The sequence below is a fragment of the Apodemus sylvaticus genome, chromosome X (assembly GCF_947179515.1).
Source record: "Apodemus sylvaticus chromosome X, mApoSyl1.1, whole genome shotgun sequence".
NCBI classification, from domain to species: domain Eukaryota; kingdom Metazoa; phylum Chordata; class Mammalia; order Rodentia; family Muridae; genus Apodemus; species Apodemus sylvaticus.
The window spans coordinates 91,614,942-91,637,536 of NC_067495.1; the positions used below are offsets into that span (position 1 = coordinate 91,614,942).

General features: G+C 41.8%; 1 protein-coding gene, 1 non-coding gene and 1 pseudogene across 2 annotated transcripts; 1 reads left to right on the forward strand and 2 right to left on the reverse strand.

The window, feature by feature from the left end:
• Window positions 1–7,519: 7,519 nt before the first annotated feature.
• LOC127674332 (60S ribosomal protein L29-like) lies at window positions 7,520–7,891 on the reverse strand. The gene has a single exon (XM_052170095.1). The coding sequence runs from the start codon at window positions 7,889–7,891 to the stop codon at window positions 7,520–7,522; it is 372 nt and encodes a 123-aa protein (XP_052026055.1).
• A 5,336-nt stretch (window positions 7,892–13,227) lies between these two features.
• LOC127675867 (U6 spliceosomal RNA) lies at window positions 13,228–13,333 on the forward strand. Its single transcript, XR_007975555.1, has one exon. It is a non-coding gene; the product is annotated as a U6 spliceosomal RNA (small nuclear RNA).
• A 7,697-nt stretch (window positions 13,334–21,030) lies between these two features.
• Window positions 21,031–21,867, reverse strand: LOC127674584 (osteoclast-stimulating factor 1-like; annotated as a pseudogene).
• Window positions 21,868–22,595: the final 728 nt, after the last annotated feature.

Genomic DNA, 22,595 nt, shown 5'->3' on the forward strand with positions numbered 1-22,595 from the left:
CATGATTCACCTTTTGAGTCTGGGTTACCTCACTTAGTATGATGTTCTCTAGCTCCATCCATTTGCCTAAGAATTTCATGAATTCATTGTTTCTAATGGCTGAATAGTACTCCATTGTGTATATATACCGCATTTTTTGCATCCACTCTTCTGTTGAGGGATACCTGGGTTCTTTCCAGCATCTGGCAATTATAAATAGGGCTACTATGAACATAGTAGAGCATGTATCCTTATTACATGCTGGGGAATCTTTTGGGTATATGCCCAGGAGTGGTATAGCAGGATCTTCTGCAAGTGAGGTGCCCAGTTTTCGGAGGAACCGCCAGACTGATTTCCAGAGTGGTTGTACCAATTTGCAACCCCACCAGCAGTAGAGGAGTGTTCCTCTTTCTCCACATCCTCTCCAACACGTGCTGTCTCCTGAATTTTTAATCTTAGTCATTCTGACTGGTGTAAGGTAAAATCTCAGGGTTGTTTTGATTTGAATTTCCCTAATGACTAATGAAGTTGAGCATTTTTTAAGGTGTTTCTCTGCTATCCGAAGTTCTTCAGGTGAGAATTCTTTGTTTAACTCTGTACCCCATTTTTAATAGGGTTTGGTTTTCTGGGGTCTAACTTCTTGTGTTCTTTGTATATATTGGATATTAGCCCTCTATCTGATGTAGGATTGGTGAAGATCTTTTCCCAATTTGTTGGTTGCCGATTTGTCCTCTTGATGGTGTCCTTTGCCTTACAGAAACTTTGTAATTTTATGAGGTCCCATTTGTCAATTCTTGATCTTAGAGCATAAGCTTTCTTTTAGTATTTAATGTTGTGCTTTCCTTACATATTCTGAATAATGGCTGACAAATTTTTCTCCCATTTTAAAGCTATCACTTCACTCAACTAATTGTTTTGAGAAGGTTTTTATTTTTATGTTAGTCATTTGTCAACTCTTGACATTATTTTACTGGCTATTTGAGTCCTTTTCAGAAAGTCCTTGCCTGTGTCTATATTACAAAGCTTCTGTTTTCCTCTAGTAGTTTCAGACTTTCAGGATTATGTGTGTGCATACATACATGCCTGTTGCCAGTGGAGGTCAGAAGAGGGTGCAGGATCCTTTGAAACTGGAATTACAGAAGTTTGTGACCCACCAGCTGAGTATTGAAATTTGAACCTGGGCCCTCTAGAAAAAGTCAGTACTCTTAAGCACTGACCCATCTCGCCAGGCCCCAGTCTGCATCTTTTGAATTTTTTTAAGATTTATTTAATTTATTTATATGAGTACATTACAGCTGTCTTCAGCACAGCAGAAGACATCAGATCCCATTACAGATGGTTATGAGCCACCATGTGGTTGCTGGGAATTGAACTCAGCACCTCTGGAAGAGCAGTCAGTGTTCTTAGCCACTGAGCCATCTCTCCAGCCCCTACATCTTTTAATTTTAACTAAAAAGTTAAGACTTTTCATGTTGATTTAATTAAATCTTATGAACTAACACCCCTTCATCCTAGTAATTTATTTAGTTCACCAAGTTAATAGAGTTTGATTCTATCTCTCATTTGTTTGCTCTTTTTCAGGTGCTTGTGCTTCTGTGTGCATTTCCCCCATTCTCTGTGTGATGTTTCTTCAAGTTAATCTTGCATTGCTAGGTTAGCAGTCCTGTGCCACTTCACTTTGTGCTTATCATGGAAAGTCCCTATTTCTCAATCCATTTTAAAGAGTTGCTTTCCTGGTTAAATATAATCGATTGACATTTCTTTTCTGTCAGAGATTAAGATACAGGGAAAGACTTTGGGTTGAGAAGTTGGATGTAATTCCTTTGTAAGGCACTTGCCATTTTTCTCTTGCCACATTCAGTATTCTATTTTTTCCAACACTCTCAACATTTTCAGCTATCATGCTAAGCAGAGAGGATCTCTTCTGGTCATGCCATTTGGGAGTTCTAAATTCCTGCTATATATTCTTGTCCTAGTTCTGGGGAATTTTCTTCTGTGATTTTATTGAATCACTTTTCTATGCCATCAGTCTATATTCTGGCACCCTCTTGTACACCACACATTCATGCCTGATCGCTTACATTGCAGGTATTGGATGTTGGGATAATAGTAAATTGTTTTTACCTTTAGTGTGATGCTTTTTGTATGGCACGTTGCTAGGGATTGCAACATTTCCTCCAGATTGCAACGTTTAGTCCAGAAGATAAGGAAGCTCACGTACCTTACCTCATCTGGAAAACAGGAGATAAACCAAAGGTCACAAGTCTTGGTGAACAAAAGCTTGGAAGATTCTTGAGGAATCTTTTCAACAATAGAAAAAGAGTAAACAGTTACTAGGGATGGAGGCACTGAACCACCAAACTGCGAAAGAAAAATAAGATGTTTAGATTGTAGAGGAGGTTTGAAAATTTTCCTAAGTAGTCATCTATGTCTGGGTGGGCTTTTCAATGATGCAGCTGCTTTTTTTTAATTATCCCTGATCCTTATAACTGCTATCCTTACCTATACTCCTGGCATGCAGGCGGCGCCCGCATACACACCCCACTCATGGTTCACTAAACTGAACATTGGTACAATCCTAAGTTTTGTGTATGGCAGGCAGGCTCCCTTTCTGGGCTAAGTCTGTGTGTGTGTGTGTGTGTGTGTGTGTGTACAAGTGCGAGTGTGTTGTCTCTTCAAGAAGAGACTGTCACAGGACACTGCCATAAAAGTCAAATAATTCAACTCTGTCTTCATTTGCTGGTATCTTTTTCGTCTGCTTGGCTTTCGCCTGAAGCAGCTTGGCTTATTAACATTAAGTTTTTCTTTGATGTATTATGATTTCATTTCTTATATCTCCTAATTTATCAGCATTCATCTTTACTGAATTTCATGACTAACATTCATCCAAATCTTCAACTGATATATTCATTTCATCCTCCTATTTATATGAATTCTGTGTAAAGCCACTGATCATTTTTATTTTTCAAAAGTTTTATTTATTTTATGTGTAAGAATGTTTTTCCCAGAATCTATAGACATGCACCACACACATGCAGGGTCCATGGAGACTAGAAGAAGGCATTAGATCCCCTGGAACTGAAGTTACAGATGATTATGAGGTTCCTGTGAGTGTTGGAAAACAAACCATGGTCTTCAGTAAGAGTAGCAAGTGCCTCTAACCAAATACCGAGACAGCTGTCTAGCTCTACACTAGTCATTTGGAAACCAGACTTTTCAGCTCTTTGTCTGAATCTCAACTATTTCATTGTCTTTGGACTCATTGCTCAAAGAGTTATGAAAGGTGGGATGAGTCATAGTCTCTTGCTCTTGTATTTCTTGCTTATTTGCTCTACTTTGTGAGGCTGTTGGAATGAATATTTCCTTGGTTTTATATGTGGATCTCCTTCGTGGTCAGTTTTCTTTTATACATTCAATCCTTAATACTGCTCCAAGCATAAGAAGATGAATTCTATCTTCTATAACACCACCATGACCACACACACACACACACACACACACAATGGAATAAATATCCGTTAAGGATAACTACTACCTCGCCATTAGCCATAGAAAAGCAGGAAGCAGTAGTTATGTAGAATAAGCTGGAAAGTTAAGATAAACAAGGGTAAAGTACTGATAATTTTTTAAAGTTGGCTGAAAGAGGGACACAGAGAGAATACAGAAAGAGGAAGGCAAGGTTAAAGGAAGAACGGAAAAAGGGAAAGCAAGGAAGAGAAAACAAAGATCTAAAAGTCTTCTTACAAAATATGGAAATATACAAGAAAATTAGATAAAGGTAATAAGAGAATAAAATTTTTAAAAGATTTCTCCTGTAATTAAAAATAGATTCTTTTCACATACAATATATCCTAATTATAGTTTCCTCTCCCAGTTCTCCCAACCTACCCTCCCATCCCAATTCACTCTTCTTTCTGCCTCTCCTTCGAAAGGAACAGAGTTCTAAGAGATAACAACAAAAGTATAACAAAAAATATAAAATAAGCCAAAAATCATCACATAGAAGTTGGACAAGGCAAACCAACAGAAAGAAAAGAGCCCCAAGGGTAGGCACAAGAATCAGATCCTCCACCCAATTAGGATTCTCCTAAAACTACTATGCTGAAAGTTACAATACATATGCAGAGGTCCTGTTACAGACCTGTTTAGGCTCTGTTCTTGCTTCTTCAGTCTCTGTGAGTTTATATGAGCCTTGCGCCATTGCTTTAGGGGGCATGTTCTCCTGGTAACCTCCACCACCTCTGGCTCTTACACTCTATCTTTTCCATGGAGTTCTCTGTGATCTCAGTGGAGAGATTTGATGGAGACATCCATTTAGAACTATGTGTTTAAGCTCTCTCTCTCTCTCTCTCTCTCTCTCTCTCTCTCCTCGCTCTCTCTCTCTCTATGTATCTCTATCTATCTCTCTCTCTCTCTCCCCTCTTCTCCCTCCCGACCCCCCCCTCCCCCCCCCCCCCCCCCCCGCCCCACAGACTGTGAGTCTTCCATGCAGGAAGCTTCTCTGATGACGGCTCAATCAAACCCTGATCTATGAGTTTAGAAGAATATCATTAGGAGTCATTTTACTGTTACTTTAAAAAAAAAAAGATCAATAGTATTTGATTTTCCCCCTAGGTCTCTGGCCTACCAATTCTCTGGTTCTTGGCCACTCAATCAGTGTCATGTATGGATTCCAACTCATTGAGTGGGTCTCAGCTCAAGTCAGACATTGGTTGGTTACTCCCACAAGCTTCGTTCCACTACTGCTTTAGGGTATTTTGCAAGCAAGACAGATGATATTAAAGATATTGTTCAGGTCCCATTGCTAAAGACAACACTCACACAACTCATTGAACATGGAGAAGACTATCTAGGGCCTACATTGAACCTTCACTGCTACGTTCTAATGCCTTTGGTATGGGACAGTACTCTGCAGGCCGCCAAAAAAGAAATATAAAGGATTTTTTTTAAAAAAGTGAATATATTACTAGAATGAGTGAATGAATGAATGAAGAAACCCCCACAAGTCATTGAAGAAAGTTCTTTATGAGTCTTCTTATGTTAGAGTCTGTTAGCGGCATAGTGATTCATAGCTAAAGTCCTTTCTATTTCTTTTGTTTTCCTACTACACATGTTGGTAATGTTTACAGGTTGAGTGCCGGAGAAGACAAAGATATGTTCTCAGTGCCAGGGCTACAGTCAATTTAGAAGCTTTTCTTTTATGGGAAACTAGAGCCACATCTGACCTGCACAGCCCCAACTTTTTCCCCATTTGCTCAAGAAACTCCCTAGTTTGTGCTAGCAGGGTTTGTGCTAGCAGGAGTGGCAAATGTTAATGCTGTGTGCTATAGGAGGTATAGAGGAGGTAAGGAAGAAACCAGCTCAACAAGCCCTGCAGAGAATCCAAGCAACTGAGAACTCTATCCACCACTGTCCGTGCTCTCAGACTCAACAAAGTTAACCAGCCTGTAAGAGGCAGAGGAATGAAGAATGAAGCAATTTGCCTGATCTGAGGTCATAATTCTCAGTGCTCCCTACCAGCACGTCATATATGACAGGGAGGCCAGCTCTGCAGACAGCAGTCTTCTAGGCCCAGGCTTATACCCTCGGGCTCTATAATCACTGACAAACAGTTTGTCTCCTTCCTTGTCTCCCACAGCCTGTACTCCCTGCTGCTCAAACTTAGCAGATCCCACATCTGGATCATATTCTCCCTATGACTTCTTCTTGTGACCATCTCTTATCCAGACACCAGTAGAAGGATGTCCCCAGGCTCCCAGACATGTGATCCATCCTTGCTTTCAGGTGCTCTGAGTTGCTCAAACAATAGATTCCCCTCTCAAAATGACCCAGGTTATAAAGGACTCCAAAATATAGGAAATGGTGTAATGGATTTCTTCCTTAATGCTGGTCTTGTGTGCAATAAAAGTCACAGTTAACAAACCCATGACATCCTGTTAGGTTTGGAATTTTAACAGGTTACCAACGTTTTCTCTCCTGGGGCACCTTTCTGTTTCATTGAATCTCTCCTTAGATTGATCTCCTCTTAAATGAGTCTCCTCTTTGTTGTCCTGTTTTAGCCCTAATGCCTTCTCTAAAATGTTTTTGTTTTGTTGAGACAAGTTCTTGCTATGAGTCACCCACTAACAGGAAGCTCACTCTGCAGACAAGGCTGGCCTTGAACTCAGAGATCTGCCTGCCTTGGCCTTCTTAGTACTGGGATTAAAGGTGTGTGCCACTGCACTCACCCCAAGATAATAAGAATACAAACATATGCATATCATATTCTGGTCAGTTTCTGTCAGGCTAAATTTAAAAAGAATAACTTCAGATGCTATTGCTTGGACTAGAGCTGCCATTGAGTTTTGTCCTTCAAGGTATGTTCTGTATGAAAGAAATGTATTCATTCACTTCCTCACCCATTCATTCTTTTCTACAGTCGAGGTATGAAGGAATATGCACTTTTGAAGTATGACTATTTGATCTGTATTAAAACTCCAATACTAGCAGCCTCAAGTGTCTTCTTCAATTGTGTTTTTCATGTTTTTATAAATGTTCACTGTAGCAATCTTTCACATCCTAAATATTTTGATGTGTTTGTGTTTATTGTGAATAGAATCACTTTCTTGATTTCATTCCTTCTGAAATCATTCTAGTGAATGGAAAAGCAACTGCTTATTGTGTGACTGATCTTGCATTGTGCTACTTTACTCAAAATAATATCAGTTCTAAAAATCTCTTAGTAGAGAACTTAGGGTTCTTTAAGTATAGCATCATATCATCTGAAAACAGGGGTCATTTTACTTTCCTCTTCCTATTTTATTTATGCCTTTTATTTAGCTTCATTTGCTAATTTACCTATCTCCAGTATCCCCTACTATATCTGAGTAGGAGTTGACTAGTGACAGTAGCACCTTTACTTTGTTCCTGATTAAGAGGAAATGTTTCCCATTTTCCTCCACTCAGAATACTGGCTATGAACTTTTTGCTGTATGCTATATACTTTATTACTTTCCTCTATAATCATTCCATATGTAATTTGTCCAGAGTCTTTATCATGAAGGAATATTGATTTTCATCAGATTCTTTTTCTGCACCCATGATGACCATGTGGTTTTTCTCCTTGATTCAATTTATGTGATATGCTTATCGATTTCTGTGTGTTGAATCATCCTTGTGTGCCTGAAATGAAACCCACTTGATCATGTTATATGACTCTTGTTTGGAGACAGTGTCTTGAACATAGTAGGTAGACCAAGCTGGCCTTAAATTTGTGGCAATCCTCATGGCTCAGCCTATATAACACTGGAATTATGGGTGTGTACCACCTTGCTCAAGTTCATGATGTCATGTTTTAAATATGTTCATTGAATTCTGTTAGCAAATATCTTTTTTGTTCTTGCCTCAAGTTTATTTGTAAAAATAGCATAGGACACCGGTCATCTGCAAATAGTGTGTGTATGTCACAGCAGTCCATCTATCTTCACACTGGCAGGGGCCTTTTCTGTGGGGCCTTCACAGAGGCCTGAGCACCTTTGGGAGCCTGAGATGGAGGTGAAGTCTAGACCTTAGCTGGAGCTTTGGCCTCTGCCTTAGTTCGAACCTTGGGCTTTGGCTGGCAGAGCCTACGCCCCTTGGTCATGTAGCCTCGAATCTGCTTCCCAAGCTTGAAGTGAGTGATGAAAGCCAGGCGGCTGAGTTTGCAGCTGGGGCCCTTTGGAATCTTGGGCTTGATGGCCTGAGGCTTCACAAGTGCCTTGATGGCCTCTGCACATGCACTCACTGCCTTTGCATTGTTGGCCTGCATCTTCTTCAGGCCTTTCTTGTTGTGCTTCTTGGCAAAGAGCATATTCCTCAGAAACTTGGGATCAACCCCTTTAAGAGATTCATATCTTTGTGACCAGGGTTTCTTGATTGGCCATTTTTGTGCCATTTGTGGAACTGGTTGTGTGTAGTGTGGTTCTTGGACTTGGCCATGTCTACACAGTAACCTGGGGCTCCCACAGCGCCTGGGACCAGATGTTAGCAAAATCTTGCTGAGAAGTTTTGCATCTATATTTATCAGATGTACTAGTCCATAGTTTTTGTCTTTGTTCCTTGTCAGATTTTTGGTAAGCTGATAATGCTATGTGGAAATCATAAAACAAATTTGGAAGGGTTATTTAATCTCTCTCAGTTCTACAAAGTAGGTTGAAAAGCACTGGTCATAATTCTTTCTTAAAAGTATGGAAAGGGAGCCAGAGAGATGGGTTAGAGGTTAACCTATAAGAGATGAGTTGTGGCTGTTCCAGACAACTGGAGTTTGATTGCCAAACTCTTCTGGCTTGCATAGGCACTCACATAAATGTGTGCATATCCACAGAGAGACATGTGAATATACACGTGCATAAATATTTTTAAGGCTGGTGAAATTCAATAGTGGAACCATCTGGTCCTGAATTTTTTTGGGGGGGGGTGTTATTACTTATTCAATCTTGCTGTTCTTTATTGATCTATTTAGGTTTTTAAAATATCATCTCTGGTTGAGTTCTAGTGGCTTTTATGTGTGATTTTCGTGTGTCCAGGAAGTTTTTCATGTTTCTTAAGGGTGCAGAAGAGCTGTCATTGGTAATGTTTCCTTTTCACCTCTGATCTTATTCATTTAGAGGTTTCCTCTTGCTTTCTTGTGCTTACTCTAGAAAATAGTTTATCAGCCTCATTTATCTTTTCAAGTAACCAATATTTGTTTCACTGATCTTTTGTATTAATATTTTAGTCTCTACTTTATTTACTTCTACTTACTTTTATTATCTATTTTTTCACTTTGTGTTTGATTAGTTCCTTCTTTCTTAATTTCATGAGACACATCATTAAGTTATTATTTTCAATTTGTAGACATTCTTTGCTATAAAATTCCACCTGTTTGGATATATTGTGCTTATGTTTTTTAAATGACCCACTATTATCGTAAGTGTGTTGATCAGTTTCTATGTAGAGGGTACTGTTTCACTAATCATTTTGTTGTTGTTGTTGTTGTTGTTGTTGTTGTTGTTAAAGCTTGCTTTGTGGCTAAATATGTGTCCTATTACAGAACAAATTTCATTAGCTGGTCATGAAGTTTACCAAAAGAACAAGACCATGAGATCCACAGAGGATGAAAGGCAGAGCTTTATTGAGGGTATAAACTGCCAGGCTGTTTCTAAGAGAGGAAGGACAATCCCACCAGAATGGGAGTTTGAGGTTTATAGTGTGGTTTGAGTTAGGCAAGAGAGTGGTGGGAGAACATAAGGGAAAAAGGAACTGTCACAGGCAAACTGGACTGCTAGAAGCAAAATTTTACAAGGAAGGAGCCTCTGACTGCGAGGATTGCAAGTGGTCAAGTTGTTCTGCTTAAACAGTCAGAAGACTTCTTTTAAAAAACAAAAATTATGGGCTGGAGAGATGACTGAGTGGTTAAGAGCACCGACTGTTCTTCCAAAGGTCATGAGTTCAAATCCTAGCAACCACATGGTGGCTCACAGCCATCCTTAATGAGATCTGATGCCCTCTTCTGGTGTGTCTGAAGACAGCTACAGTGTACTTACATATAATAAATAAATAAATCTTTTAAAAAATCCTCCTGGGTGGTGGTGGTGCACACCTTTAATCCCAGCACTTGGGATGCAGAGGCAGGCAGATTTCTGAGTTCAAGGCCAGTCTGGTCTACAGAGTGAGTTCCAGGACAGCCAGGGCTACACAAAGAAACCCTGTCTCGAAAAAAACAAACAAAAACAAAAACAAAAATTCTTTAGGGACTGCAAGCTGCTAAAACTACTTAGGAAACAAATACAGCGGTTCCTGAGAAAACTGGAAATAGTTCTACTTGAAGATCCAGCTATACCACTCCTGGGCATATACCCAGAAGATGTTCTAACACATAGCAAGGACAAATGCTCTACTATGCTCCTAACAGCCTTATTTACAATAGCCAGAAGCTGGAAAGAACCCAGATGCCCCTCAATAGAGGAATGGATATAGAAAATGTGGTACATTTATACAATGGAGTACTACTCGGCTATTAAAAGCAATGACTTCATAAAGCAAATGGATGGAACTAGAAAATATCATTCAGAGTGAGATAACCCAATCCACAAACACACACGCGTGTGCACACACACACACACACACACACACACACATGGTATGCACTCACTGATAAGTGGATATTAACCCAGAAGCTTGGAATACCCATGATACAATTCACAAACCACATGAAGCTCAAGAAGATAGAAGGCCAAAGTATGGATACTTCACTCCTTCTTAGAAGGGGAACAAAATATTCATGGGAGGAAATAGGGAGACAAAGTGTGGAGCAGAGACTGAAGGAAGGAAAGGCCATCCAGAGACTGCCCCACCTGGGGATCCATCCCATACACAGACACCAAACACAGACACTATTGTGGATGCCAACAAGTTCTTGCTGACAGGAACCTGATATAGCTGTCTCCTGAGAGGCTCTGCCAGTGCCTGACAAATACAGAGGGGGATGCTCACAGCCAACCACTGGACTGAGCACAGGGTCCCCAATGGAGGAGTTAGAGAAAGAACTGAAGGAGCTGAAGGGGTTTGCAACCCATCAGAAGAACAACAATATCAACCAAACAACCCCCCAGAACTCCCAGGAACTAAATCACCAACCAAAGAGTACACTTGGAGGGCTCCAGTTCCATATGCAGCAGAGGATGGCCTTGCCAGACATCAATGGGAGGAGAGGCCCTAGGTCTGGGGAAGGCTTAATGCCCCAGTGTAGGGGAATGGCAGGGAGGGGAGGTGGGTGGGCTGGTGGGTGAGTAACCCTCATAGAAGCAGGGGGAGGGAGGATGGGATGGGGGCTTTCCAGAGGGGAAACTGAGAAAGGGGATAACATTTGAAATGTAAATAAATAAAATACTGAATAAAAAAACAAAAGATAATATATTTTTAAAAATTCATCCTGAGTGAGGTAACCCAGACACAAAAGAACACCCATGATATATACTCACTGACAACTGGATATTAGCCCAAAAGCTCACAATGCCCATGACACAGAGAAAAACAAATCTCATTGTGGAGGCTGTAGCTATCACAGTCTGTCCCCCAGCGTATGTCCCACAGTGTACTCTTTTATCCATACTCCTCTGCTTGCAAATGGTCATTGCAATGAGTCACTGGTCTGGTTGAAGCCTCTGGCTTTTGCTTCTCTATCAGTACTGGAAACTCAGTGGGACACCTCTCAGATATCCTGTTGCCCTGTGTCCTGGAGATCCAGTAGTTTTGGATCTGTAGGACCAGCCCCTTCTTCATTCACTCCAGCAGTTCATTGATGGGGTGGGCCATATTGAAATCCAGGATCTGGGCCTCAGAGGTATCTGAATTTGTCAGCCCACAGGCTTTCCAGCAGTCATATCCTCAGGGCAGTTTCACCAGAAACATCTGTAAAACTAGAGCTATCTCTCTAACCTGCTGCTCAGGAGAGGTAGAGGACCTGCTCTCCCAAATGTTGCACCTGGAGAGAGAGCCATGGCCAGCTCTCCCAGTCTTATGACTTTTCAGGGCCAGCTCTCTCTCTCACCTGCCATAGGTGGGAGGAGGGCAGCTCTCCTCGTGTGCACCACTGCAAAGTAGATAAGAGGCAGGCATAGCTCACCTGCTCTCATGCCCTTGGGGACAGCTTACCTTCAAACCCCATATCCAGGGCCAGTTCTACTGTGCTGCCCATGTGAAGTACAGGGCCTGCTACCCTGCTCTCACGATCTCAGGGCCAGCTTTGTTGCCTGCTGTAGGTGACAAGGAAGAGCATCTCTCCCTCACCCACACTGATGCTGCCACAGGGCAGACAAGTGGTGGGGCCAGCTCTCCCATGCTCACACCCTTGGAAATGCTATGGCCCACTCATGCATTGTGGCATCAGGCAGGGGTCATCTTGGGCATTGCCTGCCCCTCCCCAGACCTAGAGATTGCCTGAGTGATGATCATCTCAGGCTAGCCCTGTCCAGTGCCCATGGTACCAATCTGGTGATCATCTTGGGCTTGCTTCTAGCCTGGACCTGCCTGGGTGGCCCTATGTAAGGCTTACTCCAGCCCGGGGCCTGTACAGTGGTGCACATGCATAGCAGGACATGAATGTGGAAGTTCGAAGGTAACTCTAGGAGTCAGTTCTCTTTTCTACCCTTATGTGGGTTCTGAGAATCCACCCCGGGTTTTCAGAGTTTACAGCAAGTACTTTTATCTACTGAACTGTCTTCCCAGCCCCTAAACTGAATTTCTTATGTGACTTAATGAGTTCTTTATGTACAAGATTTCTGTCAATATCTCTTTCTCTTTGATGAATTCCTCATTCATATGCTGCATTACCCTCCTTCATTAATCTATTTATATAGATTTTCTTGGGTTTTAATTAGTTTTAAAATAACCATTCTTTTGAAACTTGTGCTTCAACTGCTTCAACATCTTTCAAGTCATTTACTAGAGAAGAGTAAACATTAAGAATTTTCACATTGCTTTCTTTTTCATATTTCTTGTGCCTATGTGTTGAAATCTGTGCATCAGTTGCACTAACGCTTCAGATCTTATTCGGTGGCCTTCCTAGTAAGTGTTTTTCTCCCAGACAATGTATCTGGAGTATTGGTTTGTTGTATAATGCTGAGATTATTCCTATCTGGGCATTCTAGTATAATTCCCCATGGCATCTTCGGTTGTGATTAGGGATTTGGGAATAATATGCACCATTCTGGAGCCTGCAAGACCACTTTCTATGTAGGTCTTGCAAGAATGGATATACTCTCATTACTCAAGCAAGTACAACAGTGTTTGTGGGGTGTACCCACTATGAGTTCTTTAATTATAGAAGTGGCAGCCTCTAGTAGGTAATAGGAGTTTCCAAAGACACTATTGATATTGGCATTGATATTTGAATTTCTGATATAAAATGTACTAGTTATGGTGAAGGGATTTAAGCACTTGTTTTCTGACGATACGTAGATACATATACAAGTATTTCTGTGCAAAGTTGGAATTCTGGAGCCTGAATCCCAGACATCATCCTAGCATATACATACTCTTGTCAACAATACAATTTTATGGGATACAGGTTTAGCCAATGGAAATGCCCACACAAATATAGTGCAATCAAAAGTTGTGTAATGTGAGCCAAGCTCAGAGGCACATATCTTTAATGCCAGCAGTGGAGAAGCAGCAGCCGGCAGATTTCTGCAAGCTCAAGCCCAAACACAACCTATTTCAAACAAGCTAACAAACAAAAGTGTACAACTTGAGCCTGCTTTGGCGGCACATATGCTAAAACTGGAATAACACAGAGAAGAACAGCATGACCCCTGGTGAGGATGGCACACACATTTGTGAAGTGGGCTTCTGGAATAACCATGGTGGCTAACTCAACCACTAATTTATGGCAGCTCTTGCCACTAGAGCTTGTGGACACGTGTATAGGATGAAGAATTCACACTGTGATGAAGAGTGATAAAGAAATTAACAGTACACTTCTAGGATTTGATGACCTTGTCAAAATGGTGCAAAAGATGTCAGAGTTTGAAATTACACTAGAAGCCGGGCGGTGGTGGCACACGCCTGTAATCCCAGCACTCTGGGAGGCAGAGGCAGGTGGATTTCTGAGTTCGAGGCCAGCCTGGTCTACAAAGTGAGTTCCAGAACAGCCAGGGCTACACAGAGAAACCCTGTTTCAAAAACACCAAGTCCAAAAAAAAAAAAAAAGAAAGAAAGAAAGAAAGAAAGAAAGAAAGAAAGAAAGAAAGAAAGAAAGAAAGAAAGAAAGAAAGAAAGAAAGAAAGAAAGAAAGAAATTACACTAGAAGGAAGAAGGTCTAGTAAATTAGATCAACTTTTACCAATGGGAGTAATGCAGCCATACTGTTCCTGGAGGAGAAGAGCATGTAGTAGGAATGGATTTCCTTGATTTATGCTAGATACTATAAAGGTAAATTTCTGTGAAAGAAAATACTTTGTTGATAGGTAGCCATTTTTCTAAGCTAATTGTGGTTATTTTTGAAAAAGACTTGTTTGGATTTTTTTTGAAGACTAAAAACTTGAAATATTTTTGTTTTAAAAATATAAAGTGAAGATGGCCTTGGAGGTACTTGCTTTGAATCCCAGAACTCAGCAAGCCCCAGGATAGCCTGGGCTACACATTACTACATATAATTAACAAATGCTAATCAAAAACTTTTGGAAAAGGAATTTAAGGCATCACTGAAAAAAATGTGCATTCTCTCTGATGCTTTATATTGATATCTGCTCTAGCATTGTACCTAAGTTTCTCATAGTTGACCCTGCCTGTAAAAGAATCTGTGATTGAGGGAGTTTGCCTTCCTATTCTTTAAGTTGAAGTATCTCCCAGTGTTTGAGTAGAAATGGGTTGAGTCTGGAGTTTGCTATTAAGTCCTCTCTGCTGAACTAGCAGTGTACCTTATTAGAAGAAAGCATGTCCAGTGCACAGAAGGTCCTAGGCTTGATCTGTAATGCCTCAGAAAAGATTTAAATACAAAAGCAGAATGACAGAAGGGGATAAAAATAAAATAAAATACACAAAAAAACCAATAGAGAAATGATATTTTTAAAAAAAGAAAACCATCTTTCTTCCCAGCTAGGTGAGTAGATAAGTAAGTCATTCTCCTGACACACTCGGCAGCAGCTTCCAAACTTGGCCCTGAAAATTCCTAGTGCTCCTATGTTAACGTCAGCTTAGCCTCACGCTGGGCATTCACACCATAGGACATCTTAATCGGGTGGCCAACCTGGACAGAAGCTTGGCCTGGAAAGCTTTCCTTTGCCCATTACTGACAGGTTGCTCTCTGAAACCCAGTCTCCACAGAATAGCATCTATTTGCATTAGGAAGAACTTATGATGAAGACAAACAGTTTCAGGAAATGAAAAATGAGGGAAGCCTCCGTGTCCCCATTCTGTGGTTCTGCTTACTATGTTGTGGCTTCATGTGGTATTCCTGTCTGGCAATTGTGGGTCTGAACTTGTACTAGTGCTTCTGTGCTAGGTCAAGGAGTCCCCCACACTAAGCTCTTTTGAGGATGCTCTAGCAGAAGTGTTGTCCAGCTTCTGGGGCCTGCCTGTGCTTCTTCACTGTGCCTTGTCACATTTCCTTCCCAGGTTCAATGTTTTTGAAGTCTCTTTCCTACCAACTTTTCTGCTGCCTTCTTGAAATTAAGGAATTTTTAAAGATAAATCTCACTTAGGTAATCCAGAGTCTGGTCTCTATTTCATCTGATAAGCAATCCCACTTCCCTTCTCTGAAGGGTACCCTAGGAGGCAGGTGTTCTGCTGGCCACAATCTGTGCAGGACTAATGGATTGCAGAGCTGAAGAGATAGGGGAAACTATGTCTACTTGGAACACTTTCCACAGGTTAGTCAGGTTGTGGAAAACTGGCTTCAGGGCATGGCTTCATGGGCTCAAGTGGAGGCACTACAGAAATCTAGTCAACAACAAAATGATAGACTCCATGAAACTGGGGTGACTGTTGGAGGGTGATAATGACAGAAGATCACGTTAGAGAGTACCACCAGCCTAGTGAAAAATACCCATGAGAGAAACAACACAGTCCAGTGACTGTGCTAAGTCACTGATCTTCCATGACCCATCTTCAAGGCCTTGGAGACAGACTGTGTTTTATGTAGGGGCATCATGTAAAAGATTGTAGATTTGTGGGTTGAGTAGAAGACATGGAGATAAAGGAAAGGGTGGATCATCCCAACACTGTTAGGGAAGGAGCCTAGTAAACAGAAGTGTAGTGCATTGTCTTGATTAATGATTGACATGAGAGGACCAGATTACTGAGGCCATGCCACCCATGGGCAAGAGGTACTGGGGTATATATGAAAACAGGCTGTAAAGATATGAAGTACAAGTACTCCTTCTTGGTCTCTGCATCCGTTCCTGCCTCCAGGTTCCTACCTTGATCTCCTGCCCTGAAATAAACCCACAAGTCTTCCACAAGTTGATTTTGGTCATGAGGTTTTATTACATGAATGGAAACCTGTACTAAGACAACCATCTTCCTCCATGAGAGAAACTTTGTATATACATGCAGGTGCCCAAGAGCTGCATGTGTCTAATATCTACTATGTGAGACAGCAAAGCTATAGATTTTTCCATTAGAACAGAAAATTCTGTATGGAAATGCTTTTTTCAAGAAAGTAGATGATAGGATCTGCATAATAGGAAATCAGAGATAATGATTATTACTTTTCTTTCATGTCCATTCTTTCCCTCTCCTCCTCACATGCAGAACTTCTCCACACACATTTCTTGAAGCTATAAAGTCACTTTGTTTTGGTAAGAAACTACTTTATCTGCAAAACTTTTTTGGTATCAAAAATATGACAGTTACCAGTGTTAAATGCATAAAATGCTTACACAACACAGCACATTAAGCTTTAGTGTGGCATTTGGCAATCACCATATATAAGATGACAAGACACTCCCTTACTACCACCACCACCCCCTGAATCCCTGCCTTTTTGTAATCAGGAGCTCACTGGTACTATCTGAGGACTGTACACTAGTTCAAAGAGCAGCGGTGGCAGTGGTGAATTACTTTAGAGGACACTGAATGTGGAGATGAAGATGCCCTACTCCTAAGCACACACTGTGACTTTGAATACAACTCATCCCCAAAATGTGTCCTGTTCACCCTTGCTTTTTACAGGATTAGGTCCATCAATTTTGTACTCAACTGTTAATTATTGGTAACTGTAGGTCCAAAAATGTCCTGGAGGGCTACTGTGGGCTGCCATTACCCTACTCTACTGAACATTCTATCTGTGGATCTCCTGGTTTTCATCTGAGGATTCTGTTCATTTATACATGATTGTCCTTTGAAAAATCCCCAAAGCAGTACCATTCATACCACAACATTCTGGAAAGAAACATGAAGTTGATACACAACATAAACTAGACCCTTCTTTACAGAAAGTACTTCATTAGGAGAACCTATGAGATGCTTCTGTTCTTTTTCTTAAAGATTTATTTGTTTTATGTATATGAGTACACCATTGCTCTCTTCAGACACACCAGAAGAGGGCATCAGATCCCATAACAGATGGTTGTGAGCCACCATGTGGGTGCTGGGAATTGAACTCAGGACCTCTAGAAGAGCAGTCGGTGCTCTTAACTGCTGAGCCATCTCTCCAGCTCCGCTTCTGTTCTTTTCAATGATATGGCTTTAGGAACTCCTGAATATCTTCAATGAACCCTGGGTGTGTAAGTGCTTCAGATAGCATTTTGCTATCTATATACTCTAAGGTGGTCAATGATTTTAGAAAACTCCTAAGTCTTGGACTAGGAATCTATTTTTGATATTACAGAACGTCAACATTCAGAGCCTGTAGCGTGGGTGGACACTATGAAAGAGAAGAGTGCAATCAAATCTTACTAAAAACCAAAAGACTGGCTAGAAGAGCAGGGTCAGAGCCTGCTCTTGGCTTGTGTCCCTTGACTCCCCACTGTTTGGGTTGTTGATGAGGAGCTCTGCTCTGCCAGGTTTCTCAATCTTCACCATAATGGGCATATGGACAGCGAGGTAATGGGAGGCCATGGTGCTGTGTGTATCAAGGAACTCAGTGGTGCTTCCTAGCAGAGGACCACAAAGATGGGACACCCTTTCTTTACAAGACAGGTTCAGGTGACTGGGCCATTGTCAGAGAGCACAGAAGCCTGTCATCTCCCCCTGCTACCCAATACAATAGGAAGCAGTGCCCTCTCCACCAGATGTTTATTTATTTTCATTTTTGTCCTAATAGCTGACAGTTTTCTGTTCAGAATTTTGATTCGCTGTGACACTATTTATTTCCTCTTGAAAATCCCACTCAAAATATCCCAGTCCTTGAGTTAAAGAACTTTTGTTATCCTGATTTTTTTCTTATAGCTTGATCATATTTTATTGATTTAATTGGAGATTTTGGTTGTAGTTTTGAACCCTAATGTACAAGATTCCTTTTTGATTTATTGTTCTTTACTGGTCACAAATATTTCTTGTAATAGCCAGGATTATTCATACACAATACACATTTAGTTCACACTTATCTTAAGAAGCAGCCTGGAGTTTGTGTGATCCCTGGTACAGATTCTGTTAAAATTATTCTGTTATAAATTTTATTTATTTATATTCCAGCCATTACCCCACACACACACACACACAGTTCCTTATCCCATTCCTCCTCCCCCTTGCCTCCAAGAGGGTGCCCCCTCACCAGGCCTCCCCCTTCTCTGGAGCATTTATTCCAGAGGCCTCAGACCAGCATGAGTATTGGCACAGGGGGAAATTCCCTGAATAGAATGCCAGTGTCTCGGGCTCTAAAATCAACAATTGATAAATGGAACCTCATGAAACTGAAAAGCAGCGGGCATGGTGGCGCACGCCTGTAATCCCAGCACTTGGGAGGCAGAGGCAGGTGGATTTCTGAGTTCGAGGCCAGCCTGGTCTACAGAGTGAGTTCCAGGAAAGCCGGGGCTACACAGAGAAACCCTGTCTTGAAAAAAGAAAAAAAAACAACAAAGAATTCACAACAGAAGAAGTTCCAGTGTCTAAGAAAGGAAATACAGGGACAAAGATTGGAACAGAGACTGAAGGAAAGACCATCCAGAAACTGCCCAACTTGGGGATCCACCCCATATGCAGACACCAAACCCAGACACTATTGCAGATGCCAAGAAGTGCTTGCTGACAGGAGCCTGATGTAGCTGTCTCTGCCAGAGCCTGACAACTACAGAGGCAGATGCATATAGCCAACCATCGGACTGAGCAGGGGAGCCCAATGTAGGAGTTAGAGAAAGGAGTGAAGGGGTTTGCAACCCCATAGGAAGAACAACAATATCAACCAACCAGTACCCCCAGAGTTCCCAGGGACTAAACCACCAACCAAAGAGTACACATGGGGGGACCCATGGCTCCAGCCACACATGTAACAGAGGATGGCCTTATCTGGCATCACTGAGAGGTGAGGCCCTTGGTCCTGTGAAGGCTCCATGCCCCAGCATAAGGGAATGCCAGGGTGGGAGGCAGGAGTGGGTGGGTGGGTGGGGGAACACCCTCATAGAAGCAGGGGGAGTGGGAGGGGATAGGGAGTTTGCAGAGGAGAAACCAGGAAGTGGGATAACATTTGAAATGTAAATAAATAAAATAACCAATAAAAAAGAAAACAGTAAAAAAAATAATAAAATTAAATTAAAAAAATAGAAATGTTCAAAGTCCTTAGTCATTAGGGAAATGCAAATCAAAATAAACCTGAGATTCTACCTTACACCAGTCAGAATGGCTAAGATCAAAAACTCAGGAGACAGCAGATGTTGGCGAGGATGTGAAGAAAGAGGAAGACTCCTCCACTGCTGGTGGGATTGCAAGATGGTGCAACCACTCTGGAAATCAGTTTGGCGGTTCCTCATAAAACTGGACATAGTGTACCTGAGGACCCAGCTATACCATTCCTGGGCATATACTCAAAGACACCCCACCATACCACAAAGACACATGTTCCACTATGTTCATAGCAGCCTTATTTGTAATATCCAGAAGTTGGAAACAACCCAGATGCCCCTCAACTGAAGAGTGGATACAGAAAGTGTGGTTCATTTACACAACGGAAAAAATGATGACTTTAGGAATTTTGCAGACAAATGATGGAACTAGAAAATATCATCCTGAGTGAAGTAACCCAGACCCCAAAGGACATACATAGTACTCACTGATAAGCTGATATTAACCAAAAAATACAGAATACCTAGGATACAACCCACAGACAGTAAGAAGTGTAACAAGTAGAAAGGTCCAAGTGAGGATGCTTCAACCCCACTTAGAAGGGAGAAGGTAAGAGTCCTGGAGGCAGAGGGATGGAAGGACCTGGGTAGGAGAGGGGTAAGGGGAGAAGAACAGGATCAGGTATCGGGGAGGAACAGAAGAGAATCTCATAGGGCCAAGAGAAGGAATGGAGACAAGTAACCTCAGGGGTGGCAAGGACACTCTGGAAAGTACCAGAGATTCAGGAGGTGATTCTTGGGACTTAATGGGGGTGACCTTAGTCAAAATGCCCAACAATAGAGAAAGAGAAATCAAAGAGTCCATCTCCAGTAGACAGACATGGCCTCAAGTGGAGGGGCATAGTTACTAACCCACAGCCGAAATTTCTGACCTAGAATTGTTCCTTTAAAAGAGCTGTGGGGACAAAAAAGGAGAATAAATCGAGGGAAAGGCAGTCCAATGAGTGGCCCAACTTGGGATCCATGACAGGGTGGGGGCTGACACTGTTACTGATGCTACTATGATGTGCTTACAGACAGGAGCCTGACAAGGCTATCCTCTGAGAGACCCAACAAGCAGCTGACTGAGACACTTGCACCCAACCATTGGACTGAAGTTGGAAACCCCTGTGGTTGAATTAGGGAAAGCCTTGAAGAAGCTGAAGGGAAGGGCAACCCCATAGAAAGACCAGCAGTCTCAACTAACCCGGACCCCAGGGAGCTCCCAGAGACTGAGCAAAAATCCTGATTTTTTTTTTTTAGAAGAAAAACTACTAAAATTTCTTTAGCCTGGCAAATAGAAATAACCTGTTGTTGTTATGTTCTGATGAACATAGAAGTATGTCATTGCTTATTGGCTAGACACAGGTGAGAATCCCCTCACCAAGGTGCTAACTCATCACAGATCATGGTGTAATAATGCCTCCTTCAGACAGACTATAAAAAGAATAGTTATCAAGAATCTTCTGGCAAACCAACCGAGGTTTTGGAATGGCAAAAGTAAAAGAAGTTTAGAAATCAAAGCAGCTCCAGAGGGAATCAGTCTGAGTTCTTCACAGTAGATGGCTTCCCAGGAGGGATAGGGGCTGGAGGCAGTGCATAATTAAAGTTTCTTTCTTTTATAAAGGGGCTGACCCTTGAGAGTTTGACCATGCTACAATGAGTATATGGGCAGCACACACTGGACTTCATGGGAGTTTTGAGGGGTGCAGAAGTGCAAGGGTAGGAGAGTGGACCTGGGAAGCAAGGGTGGTCTGGATACACTGTATGAAATTCCCAAATAATTAATAAAGATTTATGTTGGGAGGTAAGACAGCACTTGGTGTGGCTTCACGTCAAACACCATCTGCCCCTGATTCTTCTGCATAACTGATGCACAGGCAGCATTGGTGGCCGAGCTGGAGGCCAGCTTCTTATTGTCCAAGTCTGTCCTTTCACCCTTTCCCCAGTACGACTAGACAATGTCTGTCTGATCTTCCCAGGCAGACCCTTGCAGAGCTGTTGTCTCCGGCTTGTCTTGTTGGTTCAGCTCAACATTTGGCTGAGTAAACAACACTCCCTCTGTATCTCTGTAACCCCTGTGTCAGGCCAAATACAGGGCAGTGTTTTCAGTGGCTTTGTGAAAACCATCCACACCCATGAGATTGTCCAAGCACTCTCTCAACAAGATAAAGTCTTTTTGCAGCTTCATGCAATGGATTGTCAATGGACCCTGCGTGCTGAATCACATAGATCTTAAGGATAAATCCTGTTCTGCTCTTGCAGGTCCCTCTCCACTATCTGGTGTCATTCTAGTCAGAGATATAAATAGTATTTCCTTCCCTAAAGAAGAGGAACTCCTACCTCAAGGTACAATTCATCTGGAATTTTGGGTTCAAAAGTATTCAGAACCCTGAAGATTTTAACTTGTCCTGGTTTGGCTGGTATAGGAGGCGGCTTGGACTTAGCACTGTCCTGAGCAGCCACCCTTGTCCTCAGGGACCACACAATCTCTACAGAACTGGGCACCAAGTCTGCATCTGGCCACAGCTGCTCCAGACACACATGCAACCAGTGTGGGACACTGGAACCATTGAGCTCCTACCTATTTCTTTTTAAAATACGAATTCTGTACCAATCGGATCGCTTGCATGCTTGGTGCAATGGAGGTCAAACGGGACTCAAGATCCCCTGGAACTGGAGGATATATGCCACCTTATGGATACTGGGACCTCTGCAAGGGCAAGTGTTCAAAACTAGTAATCCACCTCTATTCCCTATTCAATTTTTATTGTGTATATCTATATACATAGAAAACCAAAGATACTTTAATAGCAAAAATATGTAGTTAATAAAAATAACTTGGATTCAAGACAGAAAACAGTAGTCTTCTGTATTAGAACTATTCACACGTGCAACACCCTCCCACCCCACCCCAAACTACTACACTTATAAAGCAGCAAAAAAAAAAAAGAAAAGAAAAAAGAAAAAAAAAGAAATGCTTTATAGGGGACTGGGGAGAGATCAGAGATTAAAATCAATGTTATTCTTCCAGAGGACCCAAATTGAGTTCCTCGCACCTACCACTAGGTGGCTCACAACCATCTGTAGCTCCAGGAAGCCCAATGCCTCTCTGTCCTTTCCACCCCCCTCTCACTCACACACACACACACACACACACACACACACACACACACGCACGCGCGCGCGTGCATATAATTTAAAATATTTTTGTTTGTGAGCCTAGCCTTTTATCCATCTCTCCAGACCTAACTTAAAGTAATAAAATAAACATTTAAAAATAATAAAATAAAATGACTTATAGCCCAATATGGTGGAGCCAGGATATTAAAAATTGAGTGACATCTTTAATTCTATAGA

Excerpts from the sequence above, each read along its gene's own strand:
- LOC127674332 (XM_052170095.1), bottom strand. The coding sequence starts at position 7,891 with ATGGCACAAAAATGGCCAATCAAGAAACCCTGGTCACAAAGATATGAA.